General features: G+C 46.8%; 1 protein-coding gene across 1 annotated transcript; it reads right to left on the reverse strand.

Moving 5' to 3' along the window:
• Nucleotides 1-1,018: 1,018 nt before the first annotated feature.
• Nucleotides 1,019-16,953, reverse strand: KIF1BP (KIF1 binding protein). The gene is made up of 7 exons (XM_027840712.1): nucleotides 16,501-16,953; nucleotides 13,609-13,707; nucleotides 11,117-11,196; nucleotides 10,618-10,801; nucleotides 8,225-8,309; nucleotides 6,368-6,477; nucleotides 1,019-2,470 (listed from the first exon to the last, which is right to left on the reverse strand). Exons 1-7 carry the CDS (start codon nucleotides 16,951-16,953, stop codon nucleotides 1,592-1,594), a joined length of 1,890 nt encoding a protein of 629 aa, XP_027696513.1. The 3' UTR covers nucleotides 1,019-1,591.
• Between the last annotated feature and the right edge of the window lie 1,045 nt (nucleotides 16,954-17,998).

Here is a 17,998-nt window from a genome sequence, read left to right on the forward strand (position 1 = left end):
AAGGGGTGCAGAAAGGTAAAGAGGAGGCACCAAACGGAGGAGTCTTTCTCAAGTGCAGCCAAAAAGAGGAAGAGAGATTCAGGGCCACAGTTAGCAGGGACGGCTGGACCAAGTCCCAGACAGACCCATGGGGAACTCCACTAGTCACACAGCCCCCCTCCAACATCTACAGACCACGAGGATCACTGTTCCCAATTTGAAGAAGGCACGTCTTAAAGAGAAAACATCCAATTTCCCTAAGTCCGCAGGACCAATACTGAGCGAGCCGCACCTTTCTCTCCAGTCTTCCATCAGAAGGTAACTGTTGGCTGTGCAGCACTCGCTCTACTGAGGAAGCCCACAATCTCACATGCAGTCTCCTGTGCTATTCTTGTCCATATTTTCCCATACATGCTCCCTAGGAACCACCCGATGCACCGGAGAGCGCCTCCTGGCTTTTTCTCTCGTTTTCAGTCCATGACCAATCCACTTCCTTTTCCTGTTAAACTTACCTGGTTTTGTTTACAGTAAGGATGTCAATGTGTGTATTTGCTTCTATTCCTGCAGATCAGTCGTGGGTCAGGCTACTGGCCACAGAATGAACGTTGGTAAACGTTTGTAGATGGTCGGAGCCCTGGGTGATTCTCGGCATCTTTCTTCCCTTTGCCAGCCCAGTCACCGCAAATGCAGAAAGGCACAACCTAGGACCAAGGGTCATTGTGTACTGTTTCCTAGGACTCCGCAGCCCCCAAGAGGGAGGTGGCCCACATCCCGGTGATGAACCTCCACATGGTGGGGGGGCACTGGGTGCCAGGCCCTCCCTCAAATCGCCTGCGGTCTGGCAGCACTGCTGGAGCTTGTCCTCTGCAGGCATGGCTCCAGAGTCACCTCTGCCCATGACATCTCTGGGGCTCCCAATATGATGACAGTTTTGATTTTTTCACGAGTTACACGTCTCTAGTCTGAAATAACAGTGGCAACTATAGGATGACCGGAATCAGACCAGATCTAGGAAGATGACAAAAAGTAACTAAATGAATACTGTTAGTGAAGCAAGTCTGTTTATTACAGCCCTCATAATTTTTTCCTATAATATAGACAAAGAATTTTACAACATACAAAATAAATTATGGGTTAGTTACCATAAAAACGTAATGGGTAAACATTTCTTGGGGAGTTAGGATTCTAGAAGGAGGAACTGCAGAAAGTTCATGGTTTGCTTCCTTTTTTCTTCTAGAAAACTGTATTTCTTTTAAAAATACAGCAACTTTTGTCCACCAGCTACCTCGTCCAGAATCTTCCTCTGGGTCGCCCCTTAAGTACTATTCTGCAAGTTAACTCACATTTAGAAACTGGATCTTGTGGTGGAAGAAGGCAGGAAAGATGGGAAACAAGCCATCTAAAACACTAACCACAAGTTTACTTTACAGAAGAAATGTACAAAATCAAGAGGAAACCATGGAGTCGTTTTACTGACAAGCGGGTCGAAGGGAGCCCTGCCTGGCGCGCTAGCTGTGCTTCTCTGCTCACTAGAGGCAAGTCTCCGGGAGGGGGCCTGGGACTACCACCAACACTGCTCTACTGCACACTTCTGGACGTGCTGGACGAGGCTTTAAGTAAAAGGGCTCAGCTTGGCCCGCAGCCTCTCCATCTTGGCCGGAAGCAGCCCCGCCATCTCTCTACTGAGCTCTAGCTCGGTCTCTACGGCACGCACGGCTTCGGGGTACCTCTCACAGTAGTCAACCAAGAACATGTAGTATTCCAAAGAGGCCTGCATGTTGTCTAGCTCCTTCCGGCCATCACAAGTGATGAGTTTACCATAGAGCCGAGCGATGTGGAACTTGGCTACCAGAGCAGGGCGGAGAACGTCTTCGCTGAGCTGCTCTGGAAACACCTTATTGGGGTCCCTGAGGGAGTCGAGGAAGAGTTCATAGTACTTGATGGCTGACTGAGCCAGGGAATTGATTTTCTTTACTGTGTGTGAATCGAGCTCCTCTAGCCTGTTGGCGATGGCCACCTTTAAATCCATCATCTCATAGTAGGTGTGGGCGAGCTCAAACTGAAGCTGCCGGGTGATCAACAGATAATACTGTGGATTCAGGTCTACAGTGAGGGGCTCTAGCATAGCTATTCTCCGCTTGTGCATCTTACAACGCCGCTCATAATCCTCTTCAAAAAACGCAAGCACCTTAAACAGAGAACTGTGGTCTTGGACAATTTCGATATGGTCAGTGATGTACCCGTCAACCTGAAAGTACTCTTTCGCCTCACAGACATAGTTCTGGCCCACTAAAAACACCTCTCTGGCTTCCCCAAAGTCTAGTGGGGGCACGCAGGCCACCTTCTCTTCTATGGCCAAGATGGCGTCACACACATCACTAGTGCCAAAGAGCACAACTTTCTTCCTGCCATTTTCTTTCTCATCTTCCTCTCTTTTCCTCTGAGCTTTAAGTTCAGACTGTTTATCAAGGTCAAGTTCTCCAATGTTGTCCTGAAACGGAAGAAAAGCAAAAGGTTAAAGTAGGACCCTGATCTACTATCATCTCTAACAATGTGAATCTTTTTTTTTTTTGGCTTACACTCCCCAACCACTAACAGAAGAAAAAGATGTAAAATTCTCCCTAGACTATGTTAAGTAGCCAAGCAGAGGCAAAATTTTTAATTAAACAAAGGAAAAAATGAAAGAAACCTCTTGGATTTGGATAATAAAACTTATCTTCTATAGGTCATTCTCTAGAGATTCATTTACCTGCTATGCAGCTCCTGTTTTATTTATTAATCTCCTTCCTAGTAGGGATGCTAAAATTAACACATATACGGTATGACTATTTATGAAAAGATATTACAGAAATATAAAATGATCATCTCTAACGTGAGAAGAGAAAGAGGATAAAGTTGAATAAATATCTAGAGCTAAGACAACACTTTTCCCCCGGGCCTCAGTTTCTTTTTCTGTAAAATAAGGGGGTTGGAGTGGTTGATTTCTAAACTCCCTTCTGCAATCCTTTGATGAGAGAAGGGTAAAGAAAATTGCAACTGGCAAGGAACAGTAAGAATTTTAAAGCTACATCTCCCAAAAAGGCCTAGTATAATAAGCCCAATTAAGTAACAAAGGAGGCGGATCGAAAGACCCAAGTCAAGGCACCAAAAACGCTCGCCGCTTTAACCTGGCCAAGACGTGGCTTTCAGGAGTGGGAAAGCCGAGTGAAAGGACAATGGCTCAGAAAGTCCTTTTCCTTTTCCCAAGAGAAGGACGCAGAGCTCCTCTGCCCATCAACAAAGCCAAACTTACCTGCACAGGCTGGACACTGACGCTCTCCTGAGGGACATGCAGCTTCCATTCAAAATTCAAGAGACTAAAACCCTCTGAAGTCTTTCTAAATGCCTCCCAAATGTATCTCTCAAACAGGTCTTGCAGTCCTATCTCCTTAATAAAGTCTCCCTGCATCAAAGATGGCATCCTCTGGTCCCATGTGGGTTGATGTGGGATTCCAAGAACCACCGTCCACCCCAAATAAGCCTCATGCTTATCTTTTGTTCCAAAGTTTACCCTTCACATGTACATTGGACCAAATGTCCAGAGGGTCTCTTGGCTTAACATTTCTATTCTGTCTTCTAGCATATTTATCCATGTTCTAACCAGTTGCTGCCCGCTGGAGCTTCCATTTGTTGTCTCCTTTTTTGTTTCCTCTTTGGGCCGCTCTCCACCACGGCCCCCTGCCCTGCTCAGCTCCCTGTCAGGTGCTTGGAGCCTGGGGGCAGTGCCTGGCTCATGACCTGCCTATTCACTAGAATGTTTGCCACACGTTTTAAAGTTCTTACAAGGCAGGGACCATTACTGTCTTCAATGACTTGTTGCCAAACTGTCAGTGGAAAAATGCTGATGTTAAAGAAGACAAGCCTTTGTTTTGGGGAGAAGCTGGGGGATCACGAAAAGCACTGGATTATTTCCCAAATGCAATAAAGCCTGTTCTTTTCCTCCTTCTCAATTCTAGGCCCTATTCACTGCCTGGTCACAGCAGCTATTCAAGGCCAAGACAGATCTCTGGGCTGTGTGCGTCTGTCCAACAGGCATTCTTTAGCCACTTGGTTTGTCCGGAGTGGGTCACCTGGCCAGACTCTTAGGTGATTGCAGATCTCATTTAAGAGGCTCTGCCATGGTCCTAGGCTTGATATAATCAGCACAATGTCATCCGCAAACAGGAGTATATGGAAGACCTCAGATCTATAGCGAATCCCTCCTCTTCCTCACACTGGAGCCTTTGAAGATAGTGAGAAACACCTTTGTTGAGCACCTATGTCCTCATATGCCTTGCCTGATGTCAATAATTAAAGGGTCGAATGTAGTTATCTTTATCATTAGATCTTTCAAGGAATCCTGTATAATTTCCACATCTGTATGCAAACAACTTGTTGGAGGACAGCCTGGAAGGTGGTATGGACTCTACTGAATCAAATGTTGAATGGTCAGCACAGTGGGATCCCATGCAGCCATTCACCAAGATGACTTGGGCCTACCCAGGGCCAGCATCCTGCCGCCTGCTTGGTGGTGGCTGGCCTTGGGAACCGGCCTGGAGCTGACATACCCCCCCCCACCCCCGGCTTGAGCCAGAGTTCTCTGACTCTTGTGCCTGGATCCCTTTGGCGAAGACTATGGAGCCCCTCTTGGAATCAAGCTTTTAAATGTATAAGACTACAAAGGAAACCAAGTACACTGAAGGACAGTTACCAAAGCATTTTTAGAAAGTTCACAGAGCCCAGGTGAAGGACCTTGGGTTAGCGGGTCAGAGAAAGAAAGGCTATTCACCTGCTCCCTCTAGTTTGGCCCAGAACGTGCTTCACCTCCCACCAGGGCCTGCCCAGAGCAGGTACCTCGCCAGCTACCCTGCCAGGGAGGCAACCCCTGACCAACGTCCTCCTGCTCTGGGGCAGAATATGTGATAGAACACATGTATGTATGTGTATGTGTATATACAGAGAATATGTAACGGAATATATGTATTAATGTATGTATGTATACATACACATACACACACACACACACACACTTTCTTACACACTCATAAAATCAATACAGCCCTGCTACTAGAAAGGCTATCAAGGGGAGCTAGGTAGCACAGTGGATAGAGCACCACCCCTGGAGTCAGGAGGGCCTGAGTTCAAATATGGCCTTAGACACTCGACACTAGCTGTGTGACCCTGGGCAAGTCACTTAACCCCCACTGCTCTCCAAAAAAAAAAAAAAAAAGCTTTCAAACCCACATCTGGAAAGGACCTCAGAAATCACTTAGCCCAGCACCCTCATCCTACAGAAGAGGAAACTGAGGCCTGCAGAGGACAGATCATGAAGTCAGTAAGTGGCAGCAGCGGATCCCGGACCTGGGTGCTCAGTCCTCCAAATTCACTGCACTCATGGCCGGACGAAGGTGCAGTTGCCAGCCCTACCTATGCTTCTCTTCTCCTGGTTCTACTCCACTATCTTTATTGTACCCCGCCTCCCAACCTCCCCACGTTGGAAACTAAGCTTCTCGAGGACAGGGACTGTCTCACATTTACATTTGTATCTCCAGTGCCCAGCACAGAGCCTGGCACACAGGAGATGCTTAACAAAAACAAAGCCTGCCTTGACCTGGAGGTAGCTGGTGGTGCAGCGGAGAGAACACTGGGCATGCAGTCAGGAAGACCCGAGTTAAAATCTGGCCTCGAACGCTGGGCAAGTCACTTAACCTCTGCTTGCCTCAGTTTCCTGAACTATAAAATAGAGATAATCATAGCACCTCCCTTTCCCAAGGTTGTTGTGAGAATCAAATGAGACATCTGTAAAGCACTTAGCTGGTGCCTGTCACACACAAGATGCTGTGTTATTCCCTTTTCCTTGACTATTCTCATACCACCATCAAGTAAGGTCAAAGACTTCACAGAGATGGTCAGAATGCGGTCACTCCCAGAGCACACTTCCCACCTTCCCCTGGCCCCACAGGCAGGACCTCAGCAACCGCCAATGTGAGAATCCACACATGCAGAAAAGAAATCTTCGTCACTTTGGTCTGGCTGCTGTCTTTCCTTGCATTAAAAAGGCCCCCTGGCTCTCCCCAAACTCCCTATCAACTTGTTTTCCTTGACCCTGCCTGTCTACGTCAGCCCTCTGACGGCCCCAACCTGCACTGCCCGTGGGTGTCATCTCCCCGGACTGCTGAGGGTCTGAAGATACTTCCAGGCACACTGATGGGGAGACACCTTTCAACAGTCCCAGGGACTGAAGAGATTTTCACCTTTTGGATGTGAAGGAGCTATTTTCTGTTACGAATTCACCAGCCACTCAGTGATCAGTCATGGGCTAAGGCCCTGTGAAGCTGCCATCAGCTCTGCCCCCTCTGGTCGACCCTACCTCCAGGGAGGCCTGCGCGTTCTGCAGGAGATTCAGGCAGTACTTGATCCAGCACCGGGCAATTTCTGCTCTCCTTTGACGAAGATCTTGCTGTTCTTGCTCTGTTTCAGCTGATAAGACACACAACACAAGCATCTTACATTCAAGGGTAGCTGACTTTCAACGTGCTGTGCACTAAGAATCTTAACTAGGCATCTCAAACTGAATTTGTTTTAGCCTTCCAAAAAAAAAAAAATCAGTCCTCACTACATCCAGTGGAGGTTGTTAAACTAGAGAAAAAAGAAACAAACCATTCCAACTATTTCATCTATTGAAGGTACCTCTATCTCTTCAGAATCTATAACTTGTCCCTATTTGTAATCAGAATTCCTTTTTATATAAATGGCAGAAAGAAACTTTTAATAGCCAATACCCTGCAAATTAGCCTACTTTTAACCAGGTACCAAAATATTGGATCCTGTCACTGTGAAATCAAACAGTGACCCAGTACAAATTCCAACAGAGAAAAGCACATTTTAGGGTGAAATCAGGCGTTTGGTGGTAAAGTGATGACTATGTTCTTACTTTTAAACCTTGGGTCTAGTAGCAATGGAGGCAAAGACCTCTGTAAAGGATGAAACTGATAAAAGCTAACAAGATAATAATCTGACCCATGCCCAGGGCAGAATAAAGATAGACAATTTTCTCTTCTCTAGATGTGTGCTTTTTGATAACTTCACTCTTAGAAACAAAACAATCTTTGTATCCTTGCAGATATCCCAACTGAACCATCTGTATCCGTTACCAAACTGACATTAAATGAATGTCCTCAGGAGACCTAGAAAAGCCTGAAGAGAGAAGCCGAGAACCCCAGAGTTGGAAGGGACACCTCAGGTCTCCTAACAAAGTCCACAACGAACAGGAATCTCCTGAAGGGCTCCATTCTGGTCTGGAACAGCCCACCATTAGGAAGTTTTTCTTGAGATGAGGTCTAAATTTGCCCATTCTGCTTCTGGTGTCCTCTGAGAACAAGCAGAATTGGGCCAAGGCCTAATCCCTCCTCCAAATAACAGCCCCTTAAATCCCTGAAGACACGATCCCCTAGTCATCTCTTCTCCCAGTTAAATAGCCCCGGTTCTTTCACATGGAAGAGACACGAGAAAACGACTTCTCCACCAAACTGCGCCAGACTTTTTCTGTGACTCTGTGACCCATTCTTGCCCAGAGCGCTGATCTTCTCAAAAAACTCAAGAATCATCTAAGAAGTAACTCTTACTTGATTTATAAAAAGCTTAGTCTTTCCTGCTATGGAAGCAATTTGGCATAAGGAAGTGTCACGAGCAATATGCAGTGTACAGAGTCAGAAAGAGCTGGGTTTACATCCCACTTCTGACCCACAATGGCTGTGCGATCACGAGCAAGTCACTTAACTTCTCAATCCACATACATTAATTAAGCACTTGCCACTGCGCTAACCGTAAGGCATAAGAAGAAAGGCAAAAACGAAGTCCTTGCCCTGTACGAGCTCCCGGGGGAAAGAACATGCAAATAATTCAGTAAATGCAAGAAACATACAGAGTAAGGGAGAGGAACCTCATAGGAGAAAGCTCTCTTGGGGACCCTGGAGTCACTGGCAAAGCAGAAGCATGTCTGAACATTTACTAGACAGGTGAGAAAAAGGTATCTAATTTCAAATTTAAGAATTTTAGTTTAGGAGTGACTCAAGGGACACTATGTCTATTACTACACAAAGAAACTGGTCAATGCATTACTGCAACTGCCAACTGACATACACACCCTAATTTCTGATATGTTGTCTTCACCATGATTAAGAAAATGCTTTCAAAAACTATGTAATATAAAAACATCCACACTCACTGTCTTCTGTTGATGGAGTCTGTTCGGCCTGGGTAAAGATGACACTTGCAGCTGACAAACAATGCCTGGATTCCATAAAACATTGCTATGAGAAAAGCAAGCAATAGTGAAATGAGATTTGAATTTCTAGACTGGCAATATTAACAGAATGTGCAATCTTTAAATATAGCTACTGCAATAAAATCTATAAAAAAATCCCACCAAAAAAGCCCCTTTTTCCAGCACACAAGATACACTCACATATACAATCTCTCATGTGTTTGCCTGGCTAAGCAACCCCATGAAGAAATTCCAGTATAGTCCCCTAAACATGAAGAACTGATTGAGAATACAATCTAGAGGAGGGCTTTTTAACCTGGAGTATGTGAAAAACTTTTTCACATAGAAAAATATTTTCATACTATATTTCAAGATAGTTGGCTTCTTTTGTATTCCTATGTGTTTTATTTTATGCACTTAAAAACATTATTCCCATAAGGGAGCCCCAGGCTTCATCCAACTGCTAAAGCAGCCTGGAACATAAAAATGGTCCAGGAGCCCCCTACTGCAGGACCACAGACTCCTAGAACAGGTGGTCTCCTTAGCACAGGGCTAAGCACCTACCTGGCCCCTCCCTGCAGCTGCCTTAAGTTTTGGGTCTTCTAAATCACATGCTACTCTCTGAAAGGCTGAAGAACAAAGCAGCATCCAACTTAATAATAATTTGAATTCGTGAGGGTATAAGACCATAAGAAAAAATGAGCTCTCCTTGTGCTAACAGTGAGTAAGAGGTATCATTAACCTTTATCCAAACTAATGCTTTCTCCATTAAGTCCTTTAGCCTAAACTACTCAAATAAAAAGTTAACGAAGACCTGGCCTTATAGACTAGATAAAGGATTACATAAAGGGAAAAGCTAGCTAAATTTTAAAATTAAACCATATGCTCAAGATACAAAGAAATAGATTCTGATAGTCAACTATTCTTCTCCTCTATCCACCATCTGGCCAGAAAGATCTCTATCTACTGGGGTCTGCAAATAAAGAGACATCTCTGTGAAAGTCCACTACCCAAGCCTGGGGAAAAAAAAATTATTTTAGTAACAGAACTCAATAATTTGTAATTCAAAAACAGACACCATAATTAGAAAACTAGTTTTGACTGTCTCAAGATTACCAAGGAACTTTCCACAGTAACATGCTGGCCAGAGTAGCACAGCGAGTCTTTAAATGACATTTGACATGGGGATAAGCATGACACCTGGCTAGCAGCATCTGCCCGTCACAGCTAAGATGATGCCAGCAGGTGACGTAACCAACTCCTCAAACCATTTATAAAATGAGAGCCACTTTATTCTACAACAGTGGATTTTCAAGAGGAAGCTCAAGGGGAGCTAACGTAGGGAGACGTTAACTTGGATTTGATCTTCAGCATTAAAATACAGCATCCCAAAAGTCTCAGTGCTGGTAACTAAGGCTCTGAACTCTGTGTCTTGCCCACGGTCACACAGTGTCAGAGGCAGGGCTAAAAATCTGTGATGAAGGAGGCAGTTTGGACACTAAAGTACCAAAGGACCTTTGCTCCTGGGAATACTAACCTATGTAGGGTGAGGATTTAGGACTCTGAAGGACTCCACGACTTGGCAAATGAAGCCAGCTACAAGTGAGCCCAAATGAGAAACTTCACAACTTCACTGAACTGCAGCTAAGCTGAGACAGTTTCTTCTGGTGGTGAAAATTATCAGGGAAGCTAATTCTCAAAATAACCGAAAAATATCACGCTATTTATCAACTTCCTTTTGAAATTCAGATAATAGTTATAAGATTACAGTTACCTAAAGAGGACCCACAAATTCATCAAGATAAAGCTATTTCTGCAATCACGATAAAAGCTCAATTTAACTTAATGTTTCATTAAACCAAACTTGAGAAAATGATGTTTATTATTTTAAATCTTTACTCAAATGACTTATCAAAGGATAACAGATTATTGATAAAGAATCTTACAGACCATCTAGTCCAAAGCCTCAATTTTACCAGTAAGGAAACCTAGAGGCAGAGAGGAGAAAGTGAACTGTCCAAAACAACACAGTAGGGGACAGAAGTAGCATCTGAACCTTGGTTCTCAAATATGTAATGCTGTCCCCTCCACCAGGCTCCATTACAGATGATGCAGGGTCACAGTATGCTGAGAGGCCCCTTTCCACCCATGCCTGAAAGATCAGGGAAATAACCAAGCCCTAGCATTCCTGAGCCCGGCTCCCTCCTTCACATCTTGGCCAGGAAGAGACCCAGGCTAGACTCACAGCATGGTCCCCAGCAGGAATTCTTATCAGAGGCACAAAAAAGAAAACAGCTCTGGTTTCTTGATCATCCAGAGCACCCAGTGTGCCGTGCCTTCTGGCAAGGGCTTACCTTATTGATATAATATTGGGATAAGGTGGCAGCATTGATAGCCCATTCTACGGGGTGGTAGCCGCTGTATTCCAGTTGGCGTTTGAGAGTGGTGTGGCAATACTGAGCAGCTTTCTCAATCATTTCCAAGTGCTGGTAGACTTGAGCCAGGTAATACAAGGTATGAGTATACGCCTTCTCAAATCTGTGTGACAACAGGCCATGAACAGAGGATCACAGAACTGCAGAAGTACAGGGGACCCCAGATGCTGGCTAGCCCAAACTCTACCCAGAGCAGGAATCCCACCTGTGACATTACACATTTCCACTTACACACCTTCAACAACTAGGAATTCACCAGACCCTGGCAGGCAGCCCATGTCCTTCGAGTGAACAGAAACCTGCCCTCCCCGCCCCCATCACCTCCAGAGTCAAACACAAACTGAGTCCCTCGTCCACACCGAGCCACGTGGCTCGCTGAGCATCACCGAAAGGAGGCTCGGGAACACTGGGCACCCACCTTCTGGATCTCTCCTGCTCCGTGAGCTTCTCTTCCTCAGGCAGAAAGTGCTCGTTGGGATCAAGAGGAGGGTTCCCAATCTAGAAGAAGAGAGACTCTTTGTGAATACCAGGCTCCCTCTTCTGGTGAAAAGGAGGAACCCCAAAGTCTTCATTTTCACCAGTTCTCTCGAGCCGCCAAAGTCTGTAAGTTAAGACCTGACGAGAAGCTGAAATACTTCCGCATCCCAGGCTTTGTTTCCAAACCCTAAAAAACCTGCCCCTGCTTAGAAGCCATCACAAAACATCTTAAAAACATCTCCACTGCTTGGGCTGGTAACACTCCCCAAGTCACAGCTTAGGAACGAGGGCAGCAATGATCCAGCGGCCAAATCCCAGACTCTGGCTCTTTCTCACACACTCAGAAGCGGAACCAACCAGTAGACAAGATCTGACATGGCAATACCATTTAAAATGAATCATTAGGAAAAATTAAGTCCAACTATTCAGTCATTCTCAGCTTCTCCTCCAATAAGGGGAAAATGTACATCCCCCTTACAGAACAGAAAGCGTTTTTCCCTCCAAGATTCCCCCTCTTCAGTAAGCCCCCAACAACAGAGTACTTCGCCTTCATTTTGCCCAACTTTGCTTTCATTAGCACAAGACCATCACTGATGTGCCTTGAACTGGATTAACCAGCCGACTACAGGCAGTAGCTCGGCCCTCTTCTGAAAGAAGCCCGTCCTGCTGATGGGAGCTCTCAACAGATTCCTAATTCGGCTCCTATGCTGACCGAAGCCACTGGAAGAGGAAAGCATTGCTAAGGCAGGTCACGATGGACAAGCAGGTCTGCAGAGGCCCTAACAAAGGCGCTGCTGTGGCAGAGCTCTGTCAACAATTCAGAAAACTCTTTAATATGCAGAAGACCCGCCTCGCTGATGGGGACACACACAAACACAAGAACCTATGTCATGGCTATCTTTTCATAGCCCTCCCCAGAAGAGTCAAAGCAGCCTTTGCCCCACTTCTCTCATTAACTAGTTCCCTGTTTTTCTACCAATGCAACAATTTAAGTGAAAAACAAGACTTCACAATGAGTAGTCATATTCCCACATAAATTCAGTGACTTAACAAAATACTAAACTCTCTTTAAATTCTTTTTTTCTATACATGTAAATAAAGTCCTGACATTTAACACTGTAGAAGACTCTTTGGTTTATGTGCATGAAGACACATTAGAAAGCACCTTGCTGGGGTTTTTTGCCTTCCTCAAGAGGTACAACCAATCTGGGAGAGGGGGGTCATCTGAACTCCATTTACAGCTTTAACTTTCAATCATTCCTTCTTAACAAGAGTTTTGTTTGCTTGTTTTTTTTGCTATAATTACATGTTATACAGCTTGTTATACAGATGCCCTTTAAATTACAAAGCTTTTGTAGCACCTTAAAAATCACTGCTTTGGACTAACCTATCCCATTCTGATTGTTATATGATTTGTGATTTCACTTGTGTGAGAAGTCTGTCTTTAATCCCCTGCAAAGATCAGTTGGGAAATCTCCTCATTTGTACAGGACACTTTTCAATACCTACTCATGTTCAGGGTCTCTGATTTGGTGCTTACAATGACCCCACGAGATAAATAGGGAGAGCAAGGAGTAGTGCTGCCACTTCACATATGAAGAAAGAAGTTACAGAATGGGCTCAAAGGTACATAACTAGTCAGCAGCAGAAACTAGAACCACCTCAAGTCTCCCAATCCAGGGTGCGGCTCTCCCTGTTGCCTCAACTTTTCTAAGACGTGTAAATCTTGTGTGTATTTTTATTTAAAAAAACAAAAAAAAAGAAATTTTGATTTTTTTGCTATCAGTAGTGTGAAATGTATTAAATGTTTATTCACAACATCAATAACTGGATAATTCAAGTAGCTACAAAACCACTACAAATATTACCAGTGTGAACTCAAACAGAAATCATATATATTTTTTCCAAAACCTGAATCTGAAAATAAAGGAGTGATCTCTACCCTTGATTTTGAGAAATTTTTTCTCCAATTATTTAAAATTCTCAAAACAAAATTAATTAAAATTCACCTTAATGAAGTTTACAAGCTTTTCGGAACCGTGATGTCATAAAGGTTTCAGACATTACACTTTAATTTGCTTTCCTGTAAGAACAACAATTCTTAATGTCAGGCTGAAAAACCAATTTAGAATTTTTAGACCACAAGTGGTGCTAATAGTGACAGCGTGGAATCTCACCATCACACAACTCCCTGCAGCAGACAGCATCCCTCCCCCTCCCATCCTGCTGAAGGGGGTGTAGTTACTGAAATATCAGGACCATGTATCATAAAACTGCAATGTCACCCATTAGTAGTCCACAGCACAGCCATTCACACCAGCTAATTAGGGAGGCGCCAGGGAGCTCCTCAAGTCTCACCAGAACACTGGATTTTTTTTCCTAACAGCTTTTAACTAGCTCACAACTCAAACTGATCTCTGAAGCTTCTCCTACCTCTTTCATATACTGGTTGTACAGCGCTTCTGCAGACTCCAGGTAAGTCTGTGCAGTCTCAATTTCGTCTCTCTCAGACCACAGGATACCCAGGTTATTCTAGATTGAAAAGAGACATGAATTACAATTCAGAGAAAATGTCGCGCATTTACATTTAAAGTTACTCACAGGCATTCAAAAACACACCCATCAACCGCACCAGAGTGAGGGGACTCTGATTTTGACAATACGCGCCTGAAAGAAGCGAGAAAGTTACTGCTTCCTTAACATCTGTGGAATTAGAGCGTGCAGAGCTGGGAGGCACCTCAGAGGTCACCAGTCCAGGCCTCATTTTACAGATGAGGAAACAAAGGCCCAAAAGGACCAAAGTGACTTGCTGAGGGCCACCCCAAGGCCAGGGCCTTTCTGTCACACCCTGCTGCCTCTTTTGTCACTTCGGTGCTGCTGGAGGAGAGACGGAAGGGAAGCCCTAGATTCACTTCTAGTCTAAGGCCCAACAGTAACACTAACAGACACTCACCACATTCTGCCTGTTTCCTCAGGTGGACCGTAACTCCCCTGAGTTCCTCCCCTGAGGTCCAGAAGGTGTTTTGTGACTGCCATAACAGAAGTCTCTAGCATGACGCCTCTAGATGCAGCAAAGACAATCTGCGTTAAGTTTGAAAATCTACATCAGGCATTCAAGTTTGAAGCGGGCAAGGTGTGACTGCCAACAGCAGCCAGGCTTCAGGACACAGACCGAGAGGCGGCCACGATCCTCAAGACATCAATTAGTTCCAAAGGAACAAGGTTGTGAATGGCCACCGCCTTTCAAATCCTGACCTCTTGGGTGTTCCAGACCCACACTGCCACGGCCAAGACTTGTCCTACTCTATCTTAAACCATACCAGACAATAAATTCTACAAGTGAAAGACTGTATGAACCTCCTCACCAAGAGTTATCAAGAGTTCAGAGGATGGGCCAGGACAGGCCAGGAAGGCTTCCCCAAGAGCTATGACTTATGGAGGACATAAAGGACAGGCAGGATCCAGATGTGCAGAGTAGGACCCCTCTAACTCTGACATTATGTGATGGGAAGGCCCTCCAGAAATGAATTATGAGCAATGGGAATGAAGGAACAGACTGATCTTGTAGGAGTAAGAAGGTTCTACTAAAAGAGTGGAAGATAAGGTTAGAAAAATAAAAACAGGTTAGAAAATAATGAAGTAGGGCCTCAAATGTCAGTGATGATTTGCTGTCACAGGCAGAAACCCCAAGGACTCTTCCCCAGGATTCACCTTGTTTCCAAATGAAAAGAGACATTTCTTTTTCTTTTGGCTAGGCAATGGGGTTAAGTGACTTGCCCAGGGTCACACAGCTACTAAGTGTTATGATTTGATACTCAGGTCCTCATGAATCCAGGGCCGGAGCTCCATCCACTACGCCACCTACCTGCCCCAAAAGAGACATTCTTGAGCCACTGGCAAGAATGAAAAACCATGCCTCGTGTTTTATTTGTCCACTGGAGATTTCAGACTTTACTGTAGTCAGTCATCAACATCTATGACGGGCCAACTACGTGCCAAGCACTATGCTAAGCGCTGAGTATTCAAAAAAAGGCAAAGAACTCATCTAATGGGGGAGACAACACGCGAATAAATACATACAAACAAGCTATACACCAGATAAGCTAATTAACAGGCAAAGCATTTAAACCAAGAGGGTTTGGAACAGGCTTCCTAAAGATAAGGAACTCAGGAGGATGCGTGCCGGAGGGAGCTTCTGGAGTACTCAGCAGGGGCAGCAGGGGTGACGGTCAGACCTGCGCTTTGGCTGGGCAGAGGAGGGACGGCAGTGGGGACAAACTGGAGGCGGGCAGACCCACCAGCAGCTATTGTAGCAACCCAGAAGTGAGGTGATGAGGGTCTGCACCAGGGTGGGGGCAGGGTCAGAGGAGGGAAGGGGGCGTATTCAAAGGATGATTCAAAGGTGAAAACTAAAGGCCTTGACGACAGCTTGGCCATGGGGGAGGGTGAGAGGGAGTGAGGAATCCAGGTTGTGAGCCTGAGACAGGAAGGATGGTGTAGTCCTCGACAGTGTTGGGAAAGGGGCTTGGGGGTTTAGGGGGAAAGATAAGTAGCAGAACAGTTCACATCTGGCTGTCAACCCTCCCCAGTGACTGTGCTTCAGACTTTGCCACCACGCCTCATGAGGAATCACGTACATTCATAATGATTGTAAAGTGCCCCTCTTCCTTGCATTTTACACTACATACAATTGTCATTATTAAAAGATGTTAGGATTGACAGCTAGAAGGAACCTTAAAGGTCATCCAAAGAAGAAACTTTGAAGTCAACTGTTCTGAAGGTCCCATCTAGAATTTCTGAACTGACTTTGGAAATCCAAGTCAACTCAAGCATAGGACTAAGAAGAACACAGAATGTCAGGGCAGCTAGGCCCTGAGAACAAGGAACAACAGGGTCTTTAGAACTCCCTGGGTCAGGGCTGACAAGACTTTAGAGATCAGTGACTCTTAACCTTCCTTTGTGCCATGATTCCCTTCTCAGAACAATGTTTTTAAATGTATAAAATCAAAGACATAGAATTATAGAGAAAACCAATTATACTAAAATATAATTGTCAAAAAAATTTTTTTTAAAGTTCATGGTCCTCAGATTAAAAACCACTGGCCTAGCTCCTTTGCTTGGGAGAGGATTTGTAAAAAGGAACAATGGAGGAGGAAATGGAAAGGATATGTGAGGAAACGAATAGGATGTAGAAATAAAAGGCATAAATAAATAAAAGGCTCCTCCTCCCCCAGACTTAGGGTCACAGCGGGGGTCCCCTCTCTGGCTCCCCCCCAAGACACAGGATCACAGCGGGGGTCCCCTCCTCCCGTCCCCGGATCACACCTGGGCTTGCAGGTGCAGGGACACGGCGGCGGGCTCGAGGCGACTGCGGCATACCAGGCGCAGGCAGTTCTGCAGGTGCTCCTCGCCGGCCGCCAGCTCCTCCGTGTCGATGTGGTTGAGGCCCAGCTGCAGCTCCACGGCGGCCAGACGCACGGCCCGCGCGCTGGGCTCGGCCCCGGCCCCGGCCCCGGCCCTGGCCCCCGGCCCGGCGCGCTCCGCCGCCGGCCCCTCCTCCGCGCCCGGGCCGCCCCCATCACCGCCGCCGGCCTCCTCGTCCTCGTCCTCGTCGGCCGCGGGCCCCAGCAGCGCCTTCACCTCCTGCAGCAGCTCCCGGGCGCGGTACTTGGACTTGTACGGGTCGTTCTCCGGGTCCTTCTGAGACTGCACCTGCGACAGCGACAGCGACGCGCGGAACTTCTCGCAGGCCGCGGCCCAGGCCGCGGGGGTCGCCATGACGCCCGCCTCGTCCGCCCGGCCGCTGCCCTAGCGCTCGGCCGCGCCCGCACCACGCACGCCGCGCAACCTCGCGGGGCGGGGCCGCGCTGGCACGCCAGCCAATGGCGGGCGGCGCCGGCGCTAGGGGGCGGGGCCACCGTGGCGAGGGCCAGCGACCGTCGCCATGGCGACATAGCCGCGCTCGCAGGGAGTCTCCGCTCCCCCTCTTCCCTAGCTGGACTGCGGGGAGGCTACGCAGTGACGTTGCCGCTCCTTTGGCCCGAGCTGTTCCGAGGCGTCCCGAGCCGACCTGCCTTCCCCTCACGTGACTGCCGGCCCGGCCCTGGGAAGAAGGGGCCTCAGGCTCCGATTCTCTTCTGCGCATGCTCATTGCGCATCAGCTGAGTGCTAGGCTGTGTCCCAGGGGACCGGGCGGGGCGGCTGAGAAGGTGAAAACGAGCTTGTTTCCACAGTATGCATGCCTGCATTAGTCTCGATACAGCGTTTATTAAGGGCTTACGTGTGCCAGGCACTGTGCTTACCAAAAATACCTACCCCAAAATAATGGGGGCTAGTGTTTATGTAGCGCTTTAGGGTTTGCAAAGCGCTGTATAAATGTCTCACCTCTAGGAGGGATGGGCTATTGCTATCTCCATTTAACAAATGGCAGAACTGAGACAGAGGTTAACTGACCTCCCTTGGGTGGCAAGCTCGTGTCCGAACGCAGATTCGAACTCAGATCTGCTTGACTTCAGGTCCAGTGCTCTATGTGCTGTGTGCCAAGCAGCCACGTGTCAATAACTAGGTACATGCAGTATGTGTACATACAGCCTACAGCCTTTGGGAGAAGCCAGGGAAGCCGAGGCAGAGGCCCAGAAGCAGCGCGGAGTGGGGGGCAGCTGCTCGGAGCCTGCAGTGCGAGGGCCTAACGGGCATCTCCTGTGCTCTGTAGTGGCGAAGGGGGGGGGGGGGGGACAGGGGGGGGGCGGGGGGGGGGGGGGGGGGGGGGGGGGGGGGCAGGATGACCCCATGCAATGTGCAAAGTCACTGATAGGGAGGTGGC

Source organism: Vombatus ursinus, unplaced genomic scaffold, assembly GCF_900497805.2.
Source record: "Vombatus ursinus unplaced genomic scaffold, bare-nosed wombat genome assembly UNPS02014847.1, whole genome shotgun sequence".
Taxonomy (NCBI): domain Eukaryota; kingdom Metazoa; phylum Chordata; class Mammalia; order Diprotodontia; family Vombatidae; genus Vombatus; species Vombatus ursinus.

What these genes read in the sequence shown, in the direction of transcription:
- KIF1BP (XM_027840712.1), bottom strand. Translation starts at nt 16,953, where the DNA reads ATGGCGACCCCCGCGGCCTGGGCCGCGGCCTGCGAGAAGTTCCGCGCG. An exon ending in GACTCCATCAACAGAAGACA is followed by an intron (nt 6,478 to 8,224) that starts GTGAGTGTGGAT and finishes GTGTCTTATCAG; the next exon opens with CTGAAACAGAGCAAGAACAG. An exon ending in ACGCGCAGGCCTCCCTGGAG is followed by an intron (nt 2,471 to 6,367) that starts GTAGGGTCGACC and finishes CTTCCGTTTCAG; the next exon opens with GACAACATTGGAGAACTTGA.